The sequence below is a fragment of the Apis mellifera genome, linkage group LG12 (genome assembly GCF_003254395.2).
Source record: "Apis mellifera strain DH4 linkage group LG12, Amel_HAv3.1, whole genome shotgun sequence".
NCBI lineage: Eukaryota > Metazoa > Arthropoda > Insecta > Hymenoptera > Apidae > Apis > Apis mellifera.
The window spans coordinates 4,789,451-4,811,187 of NC_037649.1; the positions used below are offsets into that span (position 1 = coordinate 4,789,451).

The 21,737-nt window shown below is 36.5% G+C and overlaps 1 protein-coding gene across 1 annotated transcript in view; it reads left to right on the forward strand.

The window, feature by feature from the left end:
- Positions 1-21,737, forward strand: part of LOC413125 (LIM/homeobox protein Lhx9) — a 196,111-nt gene that overhangs the window by 89,436 nt on the left and 84,938 nt on the right. Inside the window, exon 3 of the mRNA XM_016915530.2 lies at positions 16,114-16,652. Within this exon, the coding sequence (XP_016771019.1) occupies positions 16,284-16,652 (369 nt within the window). The 5' untranslated portion in view covers positions 16,114-16,283. The remainder of the gene's footprint in view (positions 1-16,113; positions 16,653-21,737) is intronic.

Consider the following 21,737-nt stretch of genomic DNA (forward strand, 5'->3'; position numbering starts at 1 on the left):
TATTTATAATATAATAATTTGAAAAAAATATAAAGAATGAATAATTCAATAAATATACATAAATAAACAAGCGTATGAATATTTTCTGACTAGTTAATAGTCAAGTGGCGCTAGTATCGATCTATATAACATATATATACACTAATTTTATTTTTTCTTGCCTTTCTTTTAAACGAACATTTTAAATTATGAAATATCTCAATCATTGTAAATTAAATATGTAATAACTATAATAAATATCAATACTCAAATATTCTCAAGCAAAATTACGTATAAAACACGAAAACTTTGAGAATTAATTCTATCCTCTTAATGAAATTTTTCCCGTCCGAAAAAATAAATTATTACACGCACACACCGATCTATTAACGCTTCACTATACTCACGCAAACTTTTATCAAAATCAGAGATGAATTTTTTTCGTGAGATAATTTACTTTCAATTTAATTTCCTAATCTCCTCGTCTTTTCAAATTTTCCAAGGAACCAAGACCAAGGGTAAAAAGGGTAAGAAAAATTTCGAGAAATCGTGGCAAGATGAGCGAAAATCATTCTGCTCCCTCTCTCTCTCTCTCTCGTTCGCAAATTATTCGGCAATTGAACATGGCCGGCTAAGTAGTCGAGCGATATTGAGTGTTGTGGTCGGTTTGAAGTTCGCATGGTGTGGAGTAACAAGCTGCCACCGTTGGATATTTATGGGGGCCGTCAGGGGTCGAAGCCTGTATCGTCCAATACGGTGCGCGAGGGTCCGCATGGAGCTCTCTCGCAGCTGTGCCAAGCGCAAATAACAGTTTTACACTTTATCCTTAACCGTGCACGCTTCCTTCGGCGAATTCGCGACCATTTTGCCTCTCTTTTTTCTTTCTTTCTCTCTTTCTCTCTTCTCCTTTTTTTTTTCTTCTTTGTTTTCTTCTTCCACCCTCCACCGAGTCGGCGCGTATTTTCTCCCCCGTCGAAAATCAATTTTCTTCGGTCGTCGCGTAAGCAAATTCTGGACACGTTGAACGCACTTACCGTTGATTTACGCGTAATGGCCAGCCGGTTGACGATCTCTGGTGACGAATCGGAAAAATCTAGAATCTCGTTCCGTGTTCGCGCCCGATACTATGCTTTCACCGATTTCACGCTTATAATATAATAAACGTCGCGGAAAATGAGATTGAAGAGGTACAATTAAAGCGAAATGCCTCGTGTTATTTGTTACATTAGCAGCATTTTCGGAGGGTCCGAGAATCTGGTTGATTTATGATCGTGTCATTTGCTCCATCTTCGTTCCACGGATCAAGGGTTAAACGAAAACTCTGGAACGACTGGAATAATATTATATATATGTATACTTTTGTAACAGAAATATAATTGATGTTAAATTGATATTTAATAGAAATGAAAGGGATAAGGAGAGATCTTATTCCATACTTTACTTTCGCAGAATTTTGTCACGGAAATAAATCATCGAAATAAATCGAGAAATAATAATCGAAACACCAAGAGGCCTCGTATCATCTCCTATAATTCATAAGAAGTGTTCAAGGATTACAAATCTGATGATTCATGATCGTGTACTCGTTATTTCCCGGATCAAGGGTTAAATTAAAATCCTCAGGAATATGATCGAATATAATCGGCTGAAGATATTTAAGAAAAATCTTAAGAAGAAAACATTGAAAAAGATTCCAAAAACTTTCAATTAATTAGAAATAAAATAATCATCTGGAATATCTTACCATTATCTCCCAATTCCTCCAACAACTGAAATAAATCACATATTACATAAATTTATATCCAGAATACCGAATTTGGCGAATCCTTCATATTCCTCTTCCAATCTTTTTTCTGGTCAAAGGTTAACGGAATGAGGAATCTCAGAGAACCGAAAATATTCAAGGAAAGTCTTTAAAACGGTAAACGGAAAGGGTGAAAAGGCGAGGGGTGATAAGGCCCTCCTTCTCTCCAAAGACGAAGGTCGCGGGTGATCGTATTAAGGGGCCAGCAACGAGCGGGTGGAGGGAAACGGCGGTGGGCCGGGGACGGCGTTAATGCGCCAGAGATTTATGTCGTAACGGACAGGATGAAATTCCATCGCGGTAGGTACGCGTACATAAGTGGCGCTGGTGTACAGGGTGATGCCGGCGGAGGCGCGAGAATTATGGTGGCCCGTACTGATATTCACCATAAACCCCGCCCGTGTCGTCCCCATCGGCCGGCTGGCCATACTTAATTAAATACGTATTAAGGGGCTGAGTGTGTTCCAATGTACGCCCGTATCGTGGGATAATATATGTTCACCTGTGAACGCGCGAGGGAGGGGTGGGGGAGGGCACCGGGGTGAATCGCTTTGGAATGATCATCTTTTTTCTCGGCTCGACTTGCTTTTCGGGATACGAAGGATCGAAACATGGATGTAAACGACTCTCCGGATTAAATATATCCGTATAATTTGTAAAAGTTTTCTTGCGATTTAAAGTAAATTGATCTAAAAATTGTGATTCTAATCAATGTAGAGCAATCTCTTTTATGGCAGGAATTCTTTTCTACAATTGTGTCAATATATTTCAATTATCTAATTTTGCAATCTTATAGAGTTATAGTTTGATAGGAAATCTTTTCTACAATTGTTTCAAATATATTTCAATTATCTCATTTAAAATTGTGATTCTGATCAATATGTAGAGCAATTTCTTCTCTGGCAGTAAATCTTTTCTACAATTGTTTCAAATATTTCAGTTATCTCATCTAATTTTGCAATTGACCTAAAAATTGTGATTCTAATCAATGTACATAGAGCAATCTCTTCTCTGGCAGGAATTCTTTTCTACAATTGTTTTAAATATATTTCATTATTTCATTTTGCAATATTATGGAGTTATAGTTTGGCAGGAAATCTTTTCAATTGTTTCAAATATTTCAATTATCTCATCTAATTTTGCAATATTATGGAGTTATAGTTTAACAGGAATTTGTTTCTACAATTGTTTCAAATATATTTCAATTATCTCATCTAATTTTGCAATTGATCTAAAAATTGTGATTCTAATCAATATAGAACAAGCTCTTCTCTGACAGGAATTCTTTTCTACAATTGTTTCAAATATATTTCAATTATCTCATCTAATTTTGCAATATTAAAGAGTTATAGTTTGGCAGGAAATCTTTTCTACAATTGTTTCAAATATATTTCAATTATATCATTTAATTTTGCAATATTATGAAGTTATATATATATTTGACAGGAATTTTTTTCTATTTTAATATTTAAATTGTTTCAAATATATTTCAATTATCTCATCTAATTTTGCAATTGATCTAAAAATTGTGATTCTAATCAATGTAGAGCAATCTCTTCTCTGGCAGGAATTCTTCTCAATTGTTTCAAATATTTCAATTATCTAATTTTGCAATATTATGGAATTATAGTTTAAAGAAAAAAATTAAAAGGACATTGAAAGTTAAGAAAGAAAGCAGGGGTTAAATAATATCCAAATTGTACTTGCAAGGGTTTTCTTGTAAGAAAATTTAAATTGATCTAAAAATTATGATTCTGAACTAATATACAATTGAGCAATCTCTTCTTTGTAATATCATGGAGTTATAATTTAGGGAAAAAGATTAAAAGGACACTGAAACTTGTATATATTACAAATGATTAAACAAGCAATTTTAATCACAGAAGAATGAAATTATACTTTTCCTTATTATGAATAACTCCAATTAACTGTAACATTTGATACATTGATACGGTGTATTTTATTGTTCAGAGAACAATAATCCCCCAACAGTTGTTTTCAGTTCAGTTTGATATACCGAGCACAACAAAATACCCGGTTAAACGGTTCGGGGGAATGTCCATAATGATGGTAAGGAATCAGTTCTTCCTGGTGCAGGCTGGTGCCCATTTCGCAACAAGCCAACGGGCCAACGTCCAGAGGCATTCCTGAGCAACTGGCCGACGACAATAAAATAAAACATTACTATCTCGGAAATAGCGCCTTCGCCTTGGACCCGCGTTCTCACCCGCGCGAGAAGATTTGCTTTCTGTAATAAACGTTCCTCCTCGAACGGGTCGCGAGCGCCCCCTCGGCCCTTTCGTGGAACGGGGCATCGCCGCGCCCCGCCATTTTAGAATATAATCTTCGCCGCGATTTGTCTTCTCCGAGAAACGCGCTTTGACACAGGAACTATTGTTCAATGTAACTTGCAGAACTCGGTTTTCGAACGTGCGGTTTGAGAAAGATGGTCCAAATATTCGGTATATTTGTTCCAAGATGGCGCATAGGTTAATTGTAATTCTTCCTAATATATAGGGATTTATTTTTTCATCCACAAAAGATTCAATTGCTCGATCTTTAATCCAAATTTTTACATTAGATACTCTTTTTTAAACAAGTTATTATTACTTGCCTGTAATTTTTCTCTTCTCTTGATTCTGAACTGATTTATTATTCGTGTAATTTATCTTAAGAAAAAATTAAAAGATCAATTAAATATCTCTTATTTAAATCCTGTATCATTTCCATTTATATTCTCGATAAATTTCTCGAAGGAGAATCAAAAAAATCGAAAGAGGCGAAGAAAAATTCGAGGCAAACAAAAGGGGGCGTCGTGGCATGGGCCACGAGAGAGGAATCGGTCGAAAGAACGGATATAATGATAAGTTGGGCCCGGGTTGATGATGAGCATCGAGGGACAGCGCTCGAAGACATTGAAAATAATCTAATTATTAGCGGGGGACGATTATAGTAATTAGATGCAGCGTTCGTTTGGGCCAAGTCGGTCCCCTACCTATTACAGGTATACTTCTTCTTCCTATGAGAGCGGTCAAATGAAAAGGTGTACACTCTTATGGGCCTCCTTTTCGAGGAACCCTCGAGACGCAATTGTGTGCGCATGCGCGTGTGCGTGTGTGTGTGTGTGCGTGCGGACAACGTGGAACGAAAGGAGGGAGGAAGAAAGGGAGAATGTCGAAAAAGAAAGAGAAAGAGGGGGGTCCACGTTCCCGGCATGCAATTATGTAGGAATCCTGACTGTGGAAGAAAGCTTCCTCGATCGCTTGGCTATGCATTGAATGCAACAACTTTGAAATGATCGTTGACTTCAAGGTGGACGCTCGTTGTTTCATTACGATTCCACGGCTTTGTCGTCCCCGCGGATAATTTTCTTGCGCCGATGTACCTTGATTTAAATCCTCCCTTCTGGGAAATGGGACCTGGATCGTAACACACTTATTCTCTTTGTCTCTTTCTTAATGATTTTCCTTCATTTTTATTTTTTCTTCTTCCTCTTGCCAATATTGATGGAAGCAAGATATACATCTTGAGATTTCAGGAAACTGTGTTAGCAGTATTTCGGCTAATTATATATTTCAAATTATATAATAAATTAATTAACTTTTGGAATTCTTTTTTTTTTAGAATAATTTTAAGAAAGAAACCAAATTTGTATACGTATATGTGTATCGGTATCTCTGAAGAGATTAAGTTTACGTTAGATAAAGTAAAATAGAAGTTACAATCCTCGAAGCAAAAATCTTTTTAAGCATTCCTCGTTCTCTTAAAAAAAAAGGAAACTTAACAAATTTCAATTCCTCGCAAGATATTCAACACCCTCCTCAACCCTTATGATCGTCGTCAAACTCCCTATCAACTTACTTAAAAGCCTTATCCCTCCCCCATCTCATTTGTCACAAGTACATCTTCTTACCACGCTTTGTTCAGCGGTTCAGGAAAAACCCTCCCCCTGGAAAGAGGGGAAGGGGAGGCATTCGCATTTTTCCAGGGATCTAATGGAGGCATAATAATCGTGGAGGCGCGCGGATCGCCGGCGACCCACCCCCGCGCGCTCTCCTCCCTCCTCGAGAGTAGCGGGGATTCTTTCTCGTCGTCCACTACAAGCATCGGAACGGCGTCGTTATTGTATGGAACGAGGCGTCCTCGTTATCGTCGCTTATCGCTAATAAGATCGCTGGACCGCTCGTTATCGTCGTCGTCGCACTCGCCCTGTCCTCATTTTCGTACGATTGCGATCGTTAATTATCCCTATCGCAGCTGATCGTCCCCTCTCTCTCTCTCCACTGGGCTCTCCCCCCTCTCTCTCTCTCTCTCTCTGCCTTCGCCACTCGTCCGAAACGTTCGCCTCGCGTTGGTCTACCATCATCCACCTTCTCCCTCGTCGACGCTGTCGCCGTTGTTGTCGTCGTTCTCCTCGTCATTATCATTCCGGTAATTACCGGTGTATTCCCTCGTTATCATCTTGTTATCGGTTGTGCTGCTTCCGCGGCCGATCGAATTTCGAGGGCCTCCTCTCTCTCTCCTCGGGTCAGCAGTCGGTAAACAGAACTGCTGCGTCTCGCGATATTCGTCGAAACTTGGATAAGCTTTCGCGAGTAAAGCTTTCGCGTTCCAATCCTTTTTCTTCTTTTTTTTTTTCCTCAGTTGGAGCGTTTTTCATAGAGTTGGGATGATATTTTTGTTTTAGAAGGGAAAGTGTAATATTGTGATGTGATGTAATAAATGAATATCTGAGTGAAGTAATGAAGGATTTGGGGAAGTTGGGATAAGGGAATTGAATATTAGATATGCTTGTTATAGCAAATAAACAATGATTTCTGGCCTTATTGTATTCTCATGAAGCTCTGTTTATTTATTTATTTATTTCATGTATTTATTTGATTCAAGCAACGTGTATTCGTAATATAAATAAACGGAGTACAACATATTACATTGTAATTTATAATTACAAAAAAAGGAATAACATAGATAATTTGCATTGCAAAGTACTTGGACAATTAAAAATTTATCGGATACATTCTTGTTCGATTATCAGGATTTTAATATAACGAATCAAATACGTTTAAATAAAACAGGTTCGTTAAAAAGTAATGAAGAAATGAAAATATTTCTCAAAAATATTAATGGCACGGAGAATGCATAAATTTTCAAATTATCGTTACAGACAAGAATTTTTAATATTGAGATACGATCGATTACGATCACGCAGGTGTCGATAAGTTTGACGTATCAATATTCACGAATCGTATGTTTTCGCGCATCATCCTCTCGAGGCGGAGGAATGGCAACGATAACGTTCGTTACAAAGGCCCCCCAATTAGCTCGAAACTGTTTCTCAGGAGCGGGGAAACAGTAGTGTACGCCCTAACGTTTGGAGATGTGGCTTCGATCGAGGCCTGAATTCGACTAATACGCACTTGGATTTCGCCTTTAAGTATAGAGGCAGCGCGATCTCATCGAATCCAAATGAACATCCTGCTGTCGGCGGTCGTGGCGTAATTTCAATGCGCGTTAAGGGTACCTGATTATTTGGGAGAAACGTAGAATCCGAACGAAAATCTTTCTCCCAGTCAGAGAAAAAGAAAAAAATAGAGGATGAACGGATCGAAACAGCAATAGCTATAATAATCTTTTCCCTTTTTTATTATTATTACAACACAAATACATAATCATCTTTTTTTTATAAATATTCTCAAACTAATTCTATTAATTCATCTTCTTAATGCAATATATATTAATAAATATATAGCATATAATCAGCAAAACATTCGAGTTGCTATCGAGGATAAAATATCGTGTGTTATGCGATTGGATGCATTTTTATCAAAATTTATAAGTATAATTATACAAATATATCAATGCTAATCTAATGCTGATCAAGCGTTGCCTGTTGTTCATAATGACGACGTTCCGCAACGAGATGTAACCGAAGTTGGCGCGTTCGATTCGCATATTAGTCGCGCATCTCGGTTTAACGGAAATACTTGAAAAGCGGTTGCCTCCGCATTGACCTTCGTTAACTGGAACATAAGTCACCGCCTCGGCTTTATCCGGCTGAATAATCGTAGAACGTAAATGAACAAACCTTGCAACTAATTGGAACAGATTGAACGTACGATCGCGTTGTGTGTGCGTGCGTGCGTGCGCGTCGCGAGTTTCTTCGCAATTAATAGCGCTGTCACGTTGCACCAATCTGCGTAACGATTGCAACAGCCCGCGTATCTCAATCGTCTCTTTGTCCTTTTCTTTTTTCTTTTTTTTTTTTTTTTAATTAATTGTATTTAATACCATTTCAATTTCAACCCCCGCAAAGAGACAAACGTTGACTGAAGGTTGAAAATATTTTGTTTCCGGGATAAGAAAATCGATCGATTTCTTGATTAAGATTAATTAGACAAGTTATGAGAAGTTTCGTTTTATCGATAAATATTTTAATTTTGGAGATAAGAATAGTGAAATGGTGAGCGTGAAACGAGGTGGATGAAACTCTATTATTCGTTTTTTAATTAAAAAAAAAAAAAAAAGAACGCACGTACGTCGATAGATCGTCCCGATAGGACAAGCGAAATAACGAATAGCTTAAGTTAATCGGAAAGATTGTCAATTATTCGAAGTTTGAGAATTGTTTGAGACATAACGTCATAATTTTAATTATAATTATTTTTCATTGATAATATAAATATAATGATAAATTTACACATGTTCGTTAAGATCATTTGAAAAATTTCCTTAATATCTTTTCCATCATCGTTCGTATAAATAAAATAATAAAAATTTCATCGCTATACCCTATACAATATACAATACGTGAATTAAATCATACATAAAGAGGTTAGGCTCGCTCGCAAGTTAATTACTTCCTCCACGAATCATAAAAATAACGTGTATATACTGTCAAATTAATTTTTTACAATACATTCTTAAAACGTTATAGCACAATAATATCTTATCTCTTTCATCCACCACGTGAATCAATCCATCTCCATCCACGACACAACAACGTCCAAACAAGCAATTCCCCGCCGTTTCAAATTTCCACCGGTCGTTCCTCCTGCAATATAACCAGGCGTCGACAATCGGCCGCGAATGAAAACCTGTCGTCTGGATGGGCCGATAAACCGAACCGGTAATTAATAATTAACGGTTAACAATTAAGAGTGAAATTAGCGCGTAACACCGCGACGTTTAATTGGATGTAACGGCGGCAAGGGGTGGAAGAAACGAGGGACGTAGGGTGTAACGGCCCGGGGAGGGGAGGGGAGGGGAAGGAGGGCAGATAGAGAAGCTGGCAGGTGGTGCGCGACGGGACGCACGATTCCTTCGATGTCTCGCTCTGAATTTAATTTCCTCCGCGGTACACATTGACTGATAAATATTGCGGCCCCGGGGAGATCCTCAAACGTCCGTATAATTAAATCCCCGCTGAAAATTCCTCGGCCACGTCGTCGTTCACGTTCGATTTTCTCCGCTCTTCCTCCAACTTTCCCTTCCCTTCCCCCATATCTGTTCATATCTGATTGCTTTGTAATTCGTTTTAATAATAGGCAAGGATGGCTTCCGGCTTTGAACGAAGATTCTTCTTAAGATTGTATTTTTCGAGGGAAATTGTTATCGTTTCCCTCCTTCTTCTTATTTTTATCTTACTTTCGAATTTAATGATTTTTTTTATAATTGATTGATATTGAAAAATAGGATAGGAATATGAATTTTGAGAGGTAGAGAGAATTCTCTCGGAGAAGTTTTTTTTTTTTTTTACTTGAAGTGTAATACTCTCGAAAGTTTTTATTAACGTGTCTCCATCTTCGTAGCGAGCGATTCTCATTTAAAATTTTTCTTTCAATTAAGAAGAATTTCAATTTAACGTTGATTTGTTATTGAATCGTTTTCAAAAGTATCTCAAAAATTGATTTTTAAAAGGATTTTATATTCATTAGAAATCTGGTAAATTGAAGCCAAGTTTTTCATTGTCGAAAAATAATTAAAGATATTGGCTTTTTTCATAAAACGAGGAGATAGAGAATAGAGATAGGAAATTGAAATGGAATTCATAATGAAGTATTGTTATTATTACGTCGCATTAAGTAGAAATGTTCTTTAAGCCATATACACGCGTGCAACAAAGTCGAGGAGGTTAACCTCGTCGCTGAACTTTCACGAGAAAACGAATTCGAAACGAACCGTAGCAAGCTCGAATCAGGGAACGAGGAACGAGAAATTCTGTTCGGCGGTTCATTACGCGTCGTAACATCGTTCGTCGATTATGTTATGCTTTAAAGGATTTCGAAAGGAGAGAAAAAAATATCAGGTATAAGATTAGACTAATTTATCACTAATTTATTTGAAATGGAACACACTTTATGCGCCTAATATCGTTTTTAATTGGATTTCGAATAGTAGATTAGATTAGCATTATATATAGCAATTTATTTAAAATGAAATATGCTCAACGTATGTTGTTTAACCTCTCAACTTTTATTAACAGAAAGGAAGTAAATTATAGACAAGTTGGCAATTCACAATGAGAAATTGAATTGAATTCTCCTCATTTTTTCCCCATTTTGTTTCAAATATATCAGGTTAGGTTAAGATTAGATAATCTATACCGTATATTTTACACGTTTAACGTCGTTGTTTCGAGAGATTTCGAATAAATTGGATTAAGTTAGATTTAAAATGGAATGGGCAATTATATCCTCTCCTCTTGGTTCCTAGCATATAAAAATGATTCGAGATATGGATCTATTCCAATTCGTTTTCAACTAACTTTTTATTGACGTATTACTCTGGTACTTGTAATCGGAGTCATAATAGACTGTAATTAGCGCAAGAAATTGGTATAATAATTCTTTCCAACTTTCACTCCGTGGCTGCGTTTATACCCCTCGGTTCTATCCGACCGATCACCTCTCGATTACATTTCTGCGCTGGTATTACGTGCACGTTTCCATAATTTCTTTTTTACCTGTGCGTTAAATATCACGACCACCCTGCAACTTTGCGCATGAAATTACTATTCTGATAGATGAGTATTGCGTTACGATGTGTCTCTTATGAGATTGAAACGAGGTTCGGTATGATAAGCGTTGAATAAGCTGATATTTTCTTGTTATCTTTTATGAGGTGTAAAGAACTTTCATAAGACGATCGTGGCATAACTTTTGTTTCGTTATGTTAGCAATACTGCAATATTTTTTTCTTTTTCTTTTTTTTTTTCTTTTTTTTTCTATCGGTTCAATTCGAGATGTTATATATCTGTTATTAATTCAAATTTTTACGATTATATTCGTTTGTGTAGCAATAATTTTGGTTAACAAAACTGTTTTCAAAAACCATCGTTAAGAAAGAAGATAACGGATTATAACTGTTGCGTATATTAAAAAAGATCTTTGATATATCGTTCACTTGTTTGATTTCATTAATTCTTTAATGAAATTATAATTTTTAATATCCGTAAATTAATAGCAGATATATAAGCCAAGTAAATAGCGAACGATTTAAAAATCTTTTAATGAGAAGATAACAAATCTTTAGGTTATCTTCGATAAGGTCATTTTAAATAATTGAGTATTGGATATTAAAAAAAAAAAAAAAAAAAAAAAAGAAGAAAAATTAAAGAAAGTTCAAAGATCGTTTAAATTAAACAAAGTTCGAAGATCATTAAAATGCTAAATATACATCTGTTATATATAAAATATATCATTATCTCAATTTCATTTCTCTTAATTCGAAATTTCTTTCTCTAACAGTTATAACTGTTTCACATATGACGATAAGTTAGGGGGGAAAAAAACGCACTAAACCTGTCACTGCACACGGGCTGTAAAATCGTAAAATTTTGAACTAATAGTGGAGAAATACTATTTGTAGACTGCTTAGATGTTTATGGATATTCATATTTTCATCATCACAATTACGGAAGTAAAATCTAAATAAAGATTTGATCCAAATATTATAATTGAGCATTTCGTGTTCGATATTTTATATATATTTTTAGATATTATGCCTGTTCACACAGATTTTCTTATAAATACAATCTATTATTTATTTACGGTTTCAAAAAAAAAATGCATTTTCCGACGAGTCGATATCGATACAATTACGATTAATAAACAGATTTACAGATTAGATAAGCTTTATATAAATAGATTCTTATATGAAATAATCACGTTTTTACATAAGTAAATGGATTCTTCCAGATCTAAGAATAGTTAGATTAGATTAGATCAGATTAGATTTTTCATAATAAATAAATAAATAAATTCTTGCAAGATTATTACGCAACAACGTCATTTCCATCCTATAAACATCGCATCTTAACGGAAAAAAAATTACTACCACAGTGTATCCAACATAGAGAAACGTTCCTCGTACCTGCGCATGCGCACACGCATGTCCACGTCCAAGACTCGTGTCGTTCACAGTTTCTAATCTTAACTTTCCAATTAGTAAAGATTAAAATTAACAAAGCGCCAGGTCGAACCAGGCTATCCCTTAAACTAAAGGCAAAACGTTTTTGAAAAACGTAGATACGGAAGAATAGATTGGATATTTGTGAGGTTACGGCTCGCCTTCGTTCCGTAGACGCTGTTTCGTCTCGAAAAACGGTGAGCACCGTTATAACCTTAAATACCAGGTACCAAAATAGGGCGACGTGGCACGACGAGGAGGGAAGAAAAGGCACTCGTTACACTCGGCCAGGACAAAAAGACAGAAGTTTTCGTATGGGTGGACGATCCTGTCCCTGAAGCGACACCCGCTGAGCTACCAGGAAGGACGATTATTGTTAATTAAGGTGGGCGTGTCGGGCAGGTCACACGCCGGTTTCACGGCCCTTAACGAAGGGACAGGTCAGCTCGTTTTATGAATTCTAATGCCGGAGGCAGGCCGGACGGACGGACGGCCCGCTTCACGAAAATTTTCACCGACCGATTTGCATTTCATCTGCCTTCGTCGACAGGTCGAGGAGAATTTTACACTCTTCGCCTGCTGCTTCGACTCTCGTCGCCTCTTAATGTAATTAGTACCCCTATTCACCGCCACGTTGGATTATCCGCCTTTAACGAGGCTGTTTGATAACCAATCGAGCGGCCATTGTTCGTCCAACGTTTTTCTCGAATTAACGATTCCCGGGAAAGTATGAGTTTTTCGAAGATCGAACTCTCGTGGCAATTGTGCTTCCCTTCGAATTGTTCGTTTCGAATTATTTTTAATATATAGAATTGGAGATTCTGTTTTTATTATTTTTTAATAAATAAATAAAAACTTATTAATTCGCTAATTACTTCATCAAAAGTATACAGGATATTTTATTTTGATTCAGTTTAAAAATTTTATTGAAAGATATATTTCGAAGAAAAGTAGAATCTTTTTAAATATTGTGTTTCTCTAAATCTATTCCGTAATTTTTGTTTGTTTATTTTTTCGATAAAGCTTAATTTCCAAGATATTTTGTTATCTAAGTCATGGTAAGATAATATATTACTTTAATTAATAATTTTATTTTAATATCAAGTCAAAAAAAAATGAATGAATCATTTGACGTTTATCAACAATCTTTTCAACAATCTTTTTCAATGTTAATGCGAGATATGATGAATTCGTTTTTTCGAGGAATGTATATATATTACAAGTGGAGCTGTGACGAATCAGAAGAGGTTAACGATATTATCATGCGATATAATCGAGAACGAGAAAAAGTGATTGAACGTTAGAAAAGATCATGAAGGGGTGTAATTAGACCGAGCTTTGTTCTTTCTTACCGCAACGAATGCCTCGTTTCCGGTGCCATTGTAGTCCCATTGAGGAGCTCTACGATCGAAACGAGAATCTTCCATCAATTCCTTCGAATCTCTGTTTTTCTTCGATCCCGATTCGAATTATTGGGCGGAAAATTAGACCTTTGATGTCGTCACGCCTACATCAGCCGCAAAAAAATTTAGTTTCTCGAGGAAATATAAATTCTCCGTTCCCCTGCTTCAATGTTTTCTATCCGCCAATCGGTTGTCTAAAACAGTGATTCTCAATCCTTTCTCACTTGCACGCCAATATTTATTTCTACTCTACATGAAAACACACTCTTGTGGATCATAATATCTTTGGAAAATTGACATAGTATCATAATTTGATATAAATATTCTCTTAATTTTTGCGTTCGTTTCGACTTCTAAAATCGAATGGATTATTCCAAACAAAACCACAAAAAAACAATACCACAATAGAGAAAAGGGAGTGTCTTCAAAATCAAATAAACCTTTTGAAAAATAATTAATAATTAGATTAGATTAGATTTGTCTAAACATCACGTGAAATAATATAAATATTATTTCAGATTATATTTATCTTCGCTGGATAGATAGTTTAACTTTTGTATAAAAGAATCCATAAATTGAGAATCACCGATCCGAAAGAGAAACAATATTTTTTCAACTGTGATGTCAAAAAAAAAAAAGAAGAAGAAGAAGAAGAAACCTCCACCACTAATCAATCAATCGTATAATTTTCCACTCGTAATCTCAGGAAATCGAGGCAAGTTGCACGATAAGAACTGGAAACTTTGAAATGGCCTGTATAGTCGTTCGACTATAATCACTCGATAAACAAATAAACCAATCGAACGTTGATCCTCGTAAAATGTTTATCACGCCAATCGTATTCTCGTACCCCTTAGTTACAACAACAACGATCCTCGATACGTCTCTCTCTGTCTTCCTCGGGAGTGATCCTGCGAAGAAATAAAAATGGAGGAGGGGGAGGGAAGAAAAGGAAAGGAAAAGGGAGAAAATATCTCAAAGGAAACAAGCGAGAAGAAACGAGAGCGAACAAGGCCACGTTTATCACCCTCCCTTTGACCACCCTCCCTTCGAATCCTCACCCCTTCCCTTCGCTACTCCATCATGCTTTATTACCGTTGCATCCGGATTGAATTTAAAATATTCCTTCGGCGGACGAACTCTTTCGCGAATTGCCCTATCGTAAAAGGTGCCCTTCTTCCTCCTCCCCCTCTCTATCTATCTCTCTTCCCTCTCACTCTCGGATCGTTTTCGCTACGAACTGCTGTTTCATTGGAATCGCGAGGGTGGGTGGTGGGTGGATATTATGAAATCGTTGCGCGTCGTCTTAAGGGCCAATAAAATTGCACGGAACCCCGGCCACGCCGGTGAAATTAATATCAGCCAAGGCACAGTTCCATTGAGGGGGGAAGGGAGGGGGAGGGAGATGTAATGCGGCGGTCGTCTTTACGACCAGTTCGGGGGGGAAACTGTCGCGGCCTAAATATCGTGCTTTCTTCTCCCCCTTCTAGGAAGGAAGGGAGGATTTTTTTTCCACGAATCGACTCGTGATGAAAGAAGTTTCGAAGGTTGTTTGCATATCGATCGAATTTGTCGATCGATACCGTTGATATTGGGATTAATTAAGATTTAAAAAAAAAGGATACGACGGTATTTTTGAATTTTATCAAATTGTGGAATGTATTAAATTAATGTTAAGGAAAAAGTGAATGGACGAAATAAAAACTTACTTGTTATAAAACTTTACTGAAAAGAAAAGAGTTACTCAAGTAGATTTAGAAGTTAGAATTATGATTCGAAATTCTGAATCTTTTTTTTTTTCAAGATTCCTGAAATATTGCCGATTTTTGCATTGTTATATAATATTTTCCAATTTAATTTTATAGCGGTATTTTTATGATGTTATAAATCGTCATAAATTAAAGTAGATTGCAATCAGAAACACGTGGTTGCTGGTCAAGAAAACAAGCAATAGACTTTTATTACTTAGGTAGTACTGGTGGATGGCGTTCAAATCCCTTTACGTAACCTAATTATATGTACATGTACATTAAGTCGAAGATATAAACCCAAGATTATTTTATACGTAATTTCGAAATTAACTTTCTGCTGAAATTTAATACAATATCTAATTATTGTACCATTCCTTTCCCGAGTCAAAATTTATAACTCGCATTTCCTCGTTCCAAAAACAACGAGCAATAAAACTGTGTAATTAAAATCCTGTCAAAAATAAATAATTTTCCTCCAGACGAAAGAAAAATTAGGTTAAAATAGATTCTTCATAATAAGCACATTCCCAGACTTTTATACTATTCCAAAAACAGTGGTGGTAATATCATTAAACAATCTTTCTCTCTCTCTCTCTCTACCTAACAATACAATAACCGTTTCCAATCTCGAATCTCCACTTGTAACCATAATCCTTCTCCATCAACGCCCACTAGGCCATCATAAATCCAAACATTCCGGCGAACAACCCTCAAAGCCACCCCTTGTATACATATATATATATATATACCTTTCCATTTCTCGTTTCAGGTATCAGCAGAGAACCGGAAGAAGAGAGCCGGTTCTGGCAGTGGCGCTCCCCAATAAGCTTCCAGTTAGATAGGCCACGAGCTTTTGTTTTTTCGTCGTGGGAAGCTGTTGGTGGGCTCGTCGGGCCCACCCTCTCATCGGTCAAGCTGGCGAGCGCTCTAACCGCTGGTATGAACCCCCACCACCCGGGCCACTCCGCAGCCTACCCGCATCATCCCTCGCTCTCGAGCAGTCCTCATCACTCTGGGCCCCATCATGGCTACAGCACCGGTGGGGGAGGCGGTGGGGGCGGTGGCGGCGGCACCACCACCACCCCTGACCTGCCAAGCCCCCACTCGCCCCCTCACGGCCCCGCCATCGACCCAGCAACCCCTTACGGCTCCCTTCAGCCTGGCCAGGGTATGGGCAGCAATGGGCATCATCACGGCGCTGCTGGAATGATGGCCGATCATCCACATCACCCAGGCCACCCTCACCCCCACTTACCAAGCCATCCAGCTTATCCACCCGTTAATCACAACAACAACTGTACGCTTAAGGTAAGCATTGTTCTTTTGATAATGCGTTTGATAGATGAGAAGACGTGTGGCTATATTATATTATATGATGGATAATTTTTTTTTTTTTTTTATTAAGTCAATATATATAATGTTCTATACAAGATAAGACAAGGTTTTTCTCTTGGTTTTATTTTTAGATTTTAATAGTTTTTAATGACTCTTGTTTTACTTATACTAAAAAAAAAAAAAATAAAATAAAAATAATATTTTTATTGCTTTTTAAACAAAAGTATAACAAATATGAGAAGCAATAACTTCTCGGTGTTATTATAACTGTATTATAAAGTTGTTTAAAACTTAAAGATCAAAATTTATATCGTATTTTGTCATAAAATAAGTTTTAAACGTTATTTTTCTTCATAGCCAGTATAGAAGAATATTATTTATATAGGTAGAATTAAGGAAGATGAGGGGGAGGGGGGAAAGGTTTAAATTATCGAGGAAATTTTTCTTTTTACAAAGTTGTGAAAGTTGAATTTACATTTACATTTTCAATTTATCTACAAAGATGTACAATTTTCGAGAAATTCCGCTAATTTTAAATATCCAAATTTTATTACATCGTAAACTGTATCATCTTATATATGCATCGTGCCTCGTGGATTAATAATTTCTCATCTTCACTTGGAATCCCGTATCATTATATTTCCTGTTCTTTTTATTATCCCACTCGTTCCCCATTCAACGCTCCCCCTCCTCTCTCTTTCTTTCTCTTTTTCTCTTTCTCTCTCTCTCTTTCTCTCTCTTATTCTCGTTTCTCGCGACCGTTACAGAATCAAACGACGAATGAAATTAAATTAAAATCCCTCGTTAATGAGGCCTGGCCGAGTGTCGTCGTTTCCCGCCAACCCTGTTCCACCGATGCTGAGAGAGAGAAAGAGAGAGGAATATCGGTCTGGTCTCGTTTCGTATCGCATACGTTCTCCTCGTACGATTAAAATGCACTTTCTATGCTGGCTGGTCGCGCGAGGATGGTCACGAGAAAAAGTTTTCAACCGGAAGCAGCTGGAACTGCATACCCGGCTCATTGTTCGCCTAATAACAAACTGTCGTTCATTACGTAATACCGTTCTCCTTCACTATCTAATATTCCAAAAAACATAACGTACCAATCTCGAGAGAAATCGTAACCGTGTTTAATTATCGAAAAGAGGGTGATTTCGTAATTACCCGCAATGTAGCGTAGTGTATTTTCTTTTCCTTTTTTCTTTTTTTACTATTGGATTAAATGTTTTCAACAATTATCTATCCTTATTCATCATGAATGTATTATGTATTGATTTTAGGAAGCTTATTTTCTTTTGTGTATCAGGAAACAGTTGCACTTAGTTTATGTTAAGGGTAATTAAGATGAGTGGTATGATTAAAAAAAAAAATGTGAGGGTAAACAAAGAATATGAACCGAAAGAATTGATTGAAAAAGAGATTATATTAAAAATTAGTATCATTGTAAAAATTCTATCGTTATTCTAATTACGAATAAATTGTAGATAATTATTGAATTGAGAAAGTAAAAAGAGGATTTAAGAGATGATTCTGTTATAAAATAAAATAAATAGTGAAAGTTAGTGTACAATAATGTTCTAATTTATTTTTCGATTATTTGTTCTTTTTATGAATAATTTAATTTTGCTGTAGATGTGAAAATAAAACAATATGAGAAAATTTAATTTATTTTTTTTTTATGAAGAATCATCCCTCCTTGATTGTACAACGAATAATAAAATCTTGTATAAACATGCAGTAAGAAATCCTTGTTTGCTGAATATGGCGATAGAATGAGTATCAACTTCATATTCTCTTTTTATTTTGCTTTATCTGATGCAAAATTAAATTGCTTATTACTTGAAAAATAAGGTTTAATAGGCATTCTACATACCTTTTGTATTTGTTAATCTTTAGAATTTTCTCTTAAATTACCTACCTATGATATTTCATCTGAACATTCTTGTAAATTTTAAAAATCTTTTTCAAAATCTATCTTAAACGATATAATTAAAAAAAAAAAAAAAGAAAGGAAGATTCTTTGCATAAAAATAAATTAAGAATGTAAAGTAAAAGATTGAAAATTGTTTCATTCGTATCAAAGAAATACAAATCAATAAATTGTTGTATAAAAATATAAATAAAACATTATTTATTAATCTATTTATATTTTATTAATATATATAAATAATTATCACAATTTTTGAAACGTTAAAATTCTTTCCTTCTATTATGAAGTATCGTTTTATCGTTCTGGTTTGAAATTATGATTAGAAAAACAAAGTTCGTTTCATGTCCTTGTTGGAAGATAGAATTTGCATTATTGTCTTTGGTAAAAAAAGAAAAAAAAGGAAAAGAAAAAAAGAAAAAAATTAAAGTCCATCGAGTACATACGCATTAATCATATATTTCAATTTAAAAATAGTATAATAATATCGAATGAATGTAATGAAGCATCAGCGATAAGAAGCGAAAAGTAATATTAATTTATCAATATAATAAATACAAAAATAAACTATACAGAATTATAAAAAAAAAAAAAAAATATTTTAAAAATTCTATTTAACATTCATGCATATTTGATAGCGGTAAAAATACTTTAAATTACTAAGAAAAAACAAAAAATTCGTAAAATGGTTTTTGTCCTGTGCTATCGAAAAAATTGCATCATTTTTTTTTTATTGGTCCGTGTAACTGATACTGTTTTCTATTATTAGTCGAAATATCATATGACTTATGATTCGCATATGACGATATTTTTAGTGGTCACTTGTTTTCAACTTGTTGTCAAGTGAAACAGGATGATGATTCACAATCTTTGTGAAAAAAAAAAAAAGAAATAATGTTAAATTAAACGAAATATTTTAAAAATTATTGAAATGATAAATATATACCATTTCAATAAACGAAATTACAAATAATATAATGTTTCTAATATTTCAAATAATGAATAGTAAAAAACACAACGAATCACAGAAAACGTCACAAATTATATTTTCAATATATACATATAAATTTTATTAAATATATATATACAATGTATAATAAGATGCACAATGCGATATTACTATAAAAAATTAGTCTACTTACTTTCACATTAATTATAGAATTAAAATTTTTAAAGAAATAATAGTTATATCTCGATCGAAATTACGAACAAATTAAAGCAGAATTCAAAAAAGAAAAAGAAAAACTTCGATAGAATTTAATCTTAAGCAATTCTGACAACGATTAGATTATACTTTTAAATTACCTTCTTTTTTTACTTTCAAATTATTTCGTACTTACGATGAAAAAAAAAAATAGTCCTGAAATACCCGTTATCTATTATATTAAGAAAAAGAAAAAAGAAACCCTATAATTCTCAAATTTTTTTCATAGATCCACTCCAATAATAGAGGAAGAAGATATATTCATATTCATACAAACCTTTTATTTATTTAACACCGGTAGCAAGTACACGGTGTATCTCTATCCCTCTTCCTGCCCCCATTACCGGGTCACCCAGTGCAACCTCTCTTCCTGCCCAATCTTCCCGATCTTGTCAACAGATCAACGTCCGAAACGACTTTTCACCCCGTCGGAATCGGCGTAACGTACAACAGGTGGGACCCCGTTGTAAACCCCGAGGTCGGTCGAAACTCGTCTGTTAAACGTAGGGAACGGAGAGAAGCACGGAGAACGAGAACCGCGGCGGGGTCGCAGGCTAAAATTCAGAAGGCATTATCCGTCTACGTGACCCTCACTTAGCTCGCCATTGACAAACGTAACAATATAGGCATTTACCACGGAGAAATATAATTGAATAGGGGCGGAGGGGACTGCGAGGAGGCCAGGCTGCCCCCTGGTTGCCCCTTTCCCTCGAAACGCCGCCCCCTCCTCGCCCCTCGTGATCCGCTCCACAATACTCGCTCTCTGTCCCACGCCCCCCCTACCCAACCTAACTCCGTCCTCGTCCGGCCTGGCCGTGGATGGGTCTCGGTCCCCCTTCAACGTTAGTTAGGTCCTTTCTAGGCTCACCTTTTTATTCCCCCCACCAGAGGACCGCTCCTGCTGCGGCTGGCCGGGGTACCTGAACCCGGGGCCTCTCGCCAGGCATTCAGAGGCCCAAAGCAGCCACGGACCAGTCAGTTTGCTGCTGACTTCGGTCGGGACCGGTTCGCCTTTTTCCTCTCGCCGTGGCGCGTGCTGCTCGCCTCTCTTCCTTCTCCTCCTCTTCTTCTTCTTCCTCCCGCTTTTGTATCAACTCGCGAGCGAGCGAGCGAGCGAGCGAGCAAGCGTCGTGAGACTCCGTGACCGCTTTTTGCGTCGCGTAGACGCGAAGCGGTTGTCGCCGCTTTCACGTGTATAAGCTCGCCTTTTTGTTTCTTCTTTTTTTTCTCTCTCTCCCCCTTCTCCTCCTCGTGGTTTCACGATCGTGTGGAGTGTGAGTTGGAAGAGGATCCATCCACGCGCGGGATGGTACGCCGTGCAAAGGGAAGCGTGTTGTTGGTCGCCGACGGCTACGAAACTTTGTAACGTGTACACCACTGAGATTATTCCTAGAAGGGGAAAAAAGTGGAGGGAGTCGTTGTATCTCTCGAATTCGGTTCCTTCTCGTCCGGTGGATGGGCACGTTTTATTAGTGGTTGGTTGGTGGGTGCGAGGTGGTTTCGAAGGTGTTGTTGGTGATACACGGCCGATCAAGGACGAATGGTATCCGGCCAACGTGTGTGAATACGTGAGAGGAGAGGTTGGACCAGATAGGTCGCCACACACTGTTTTCGGGCACACTTTGTATCTCGAGCTCCTCTCCGGTTCTCGGTGATATCATGGAGGTGCACGCGCATCACTACAGCGCCATCGCATCGCGGATGAACCAGATGAAATGTTTCACCGGGGATAAAATTGTAAGATTATGCTCGTTATTCTTTCGGTGTTACGAATTATTGTGCGATCCTTTTTTTTTTTTTTTTTTTACACAATTATATGCGCTTTATATGCGTGCATCGGATGTGCAATGATTATGATTTTTTTTTTTTTTTTATTCCATGAGTCCGATTCTGTCTACAAGTTCGATGATTTTTTTTTTTCGATTCG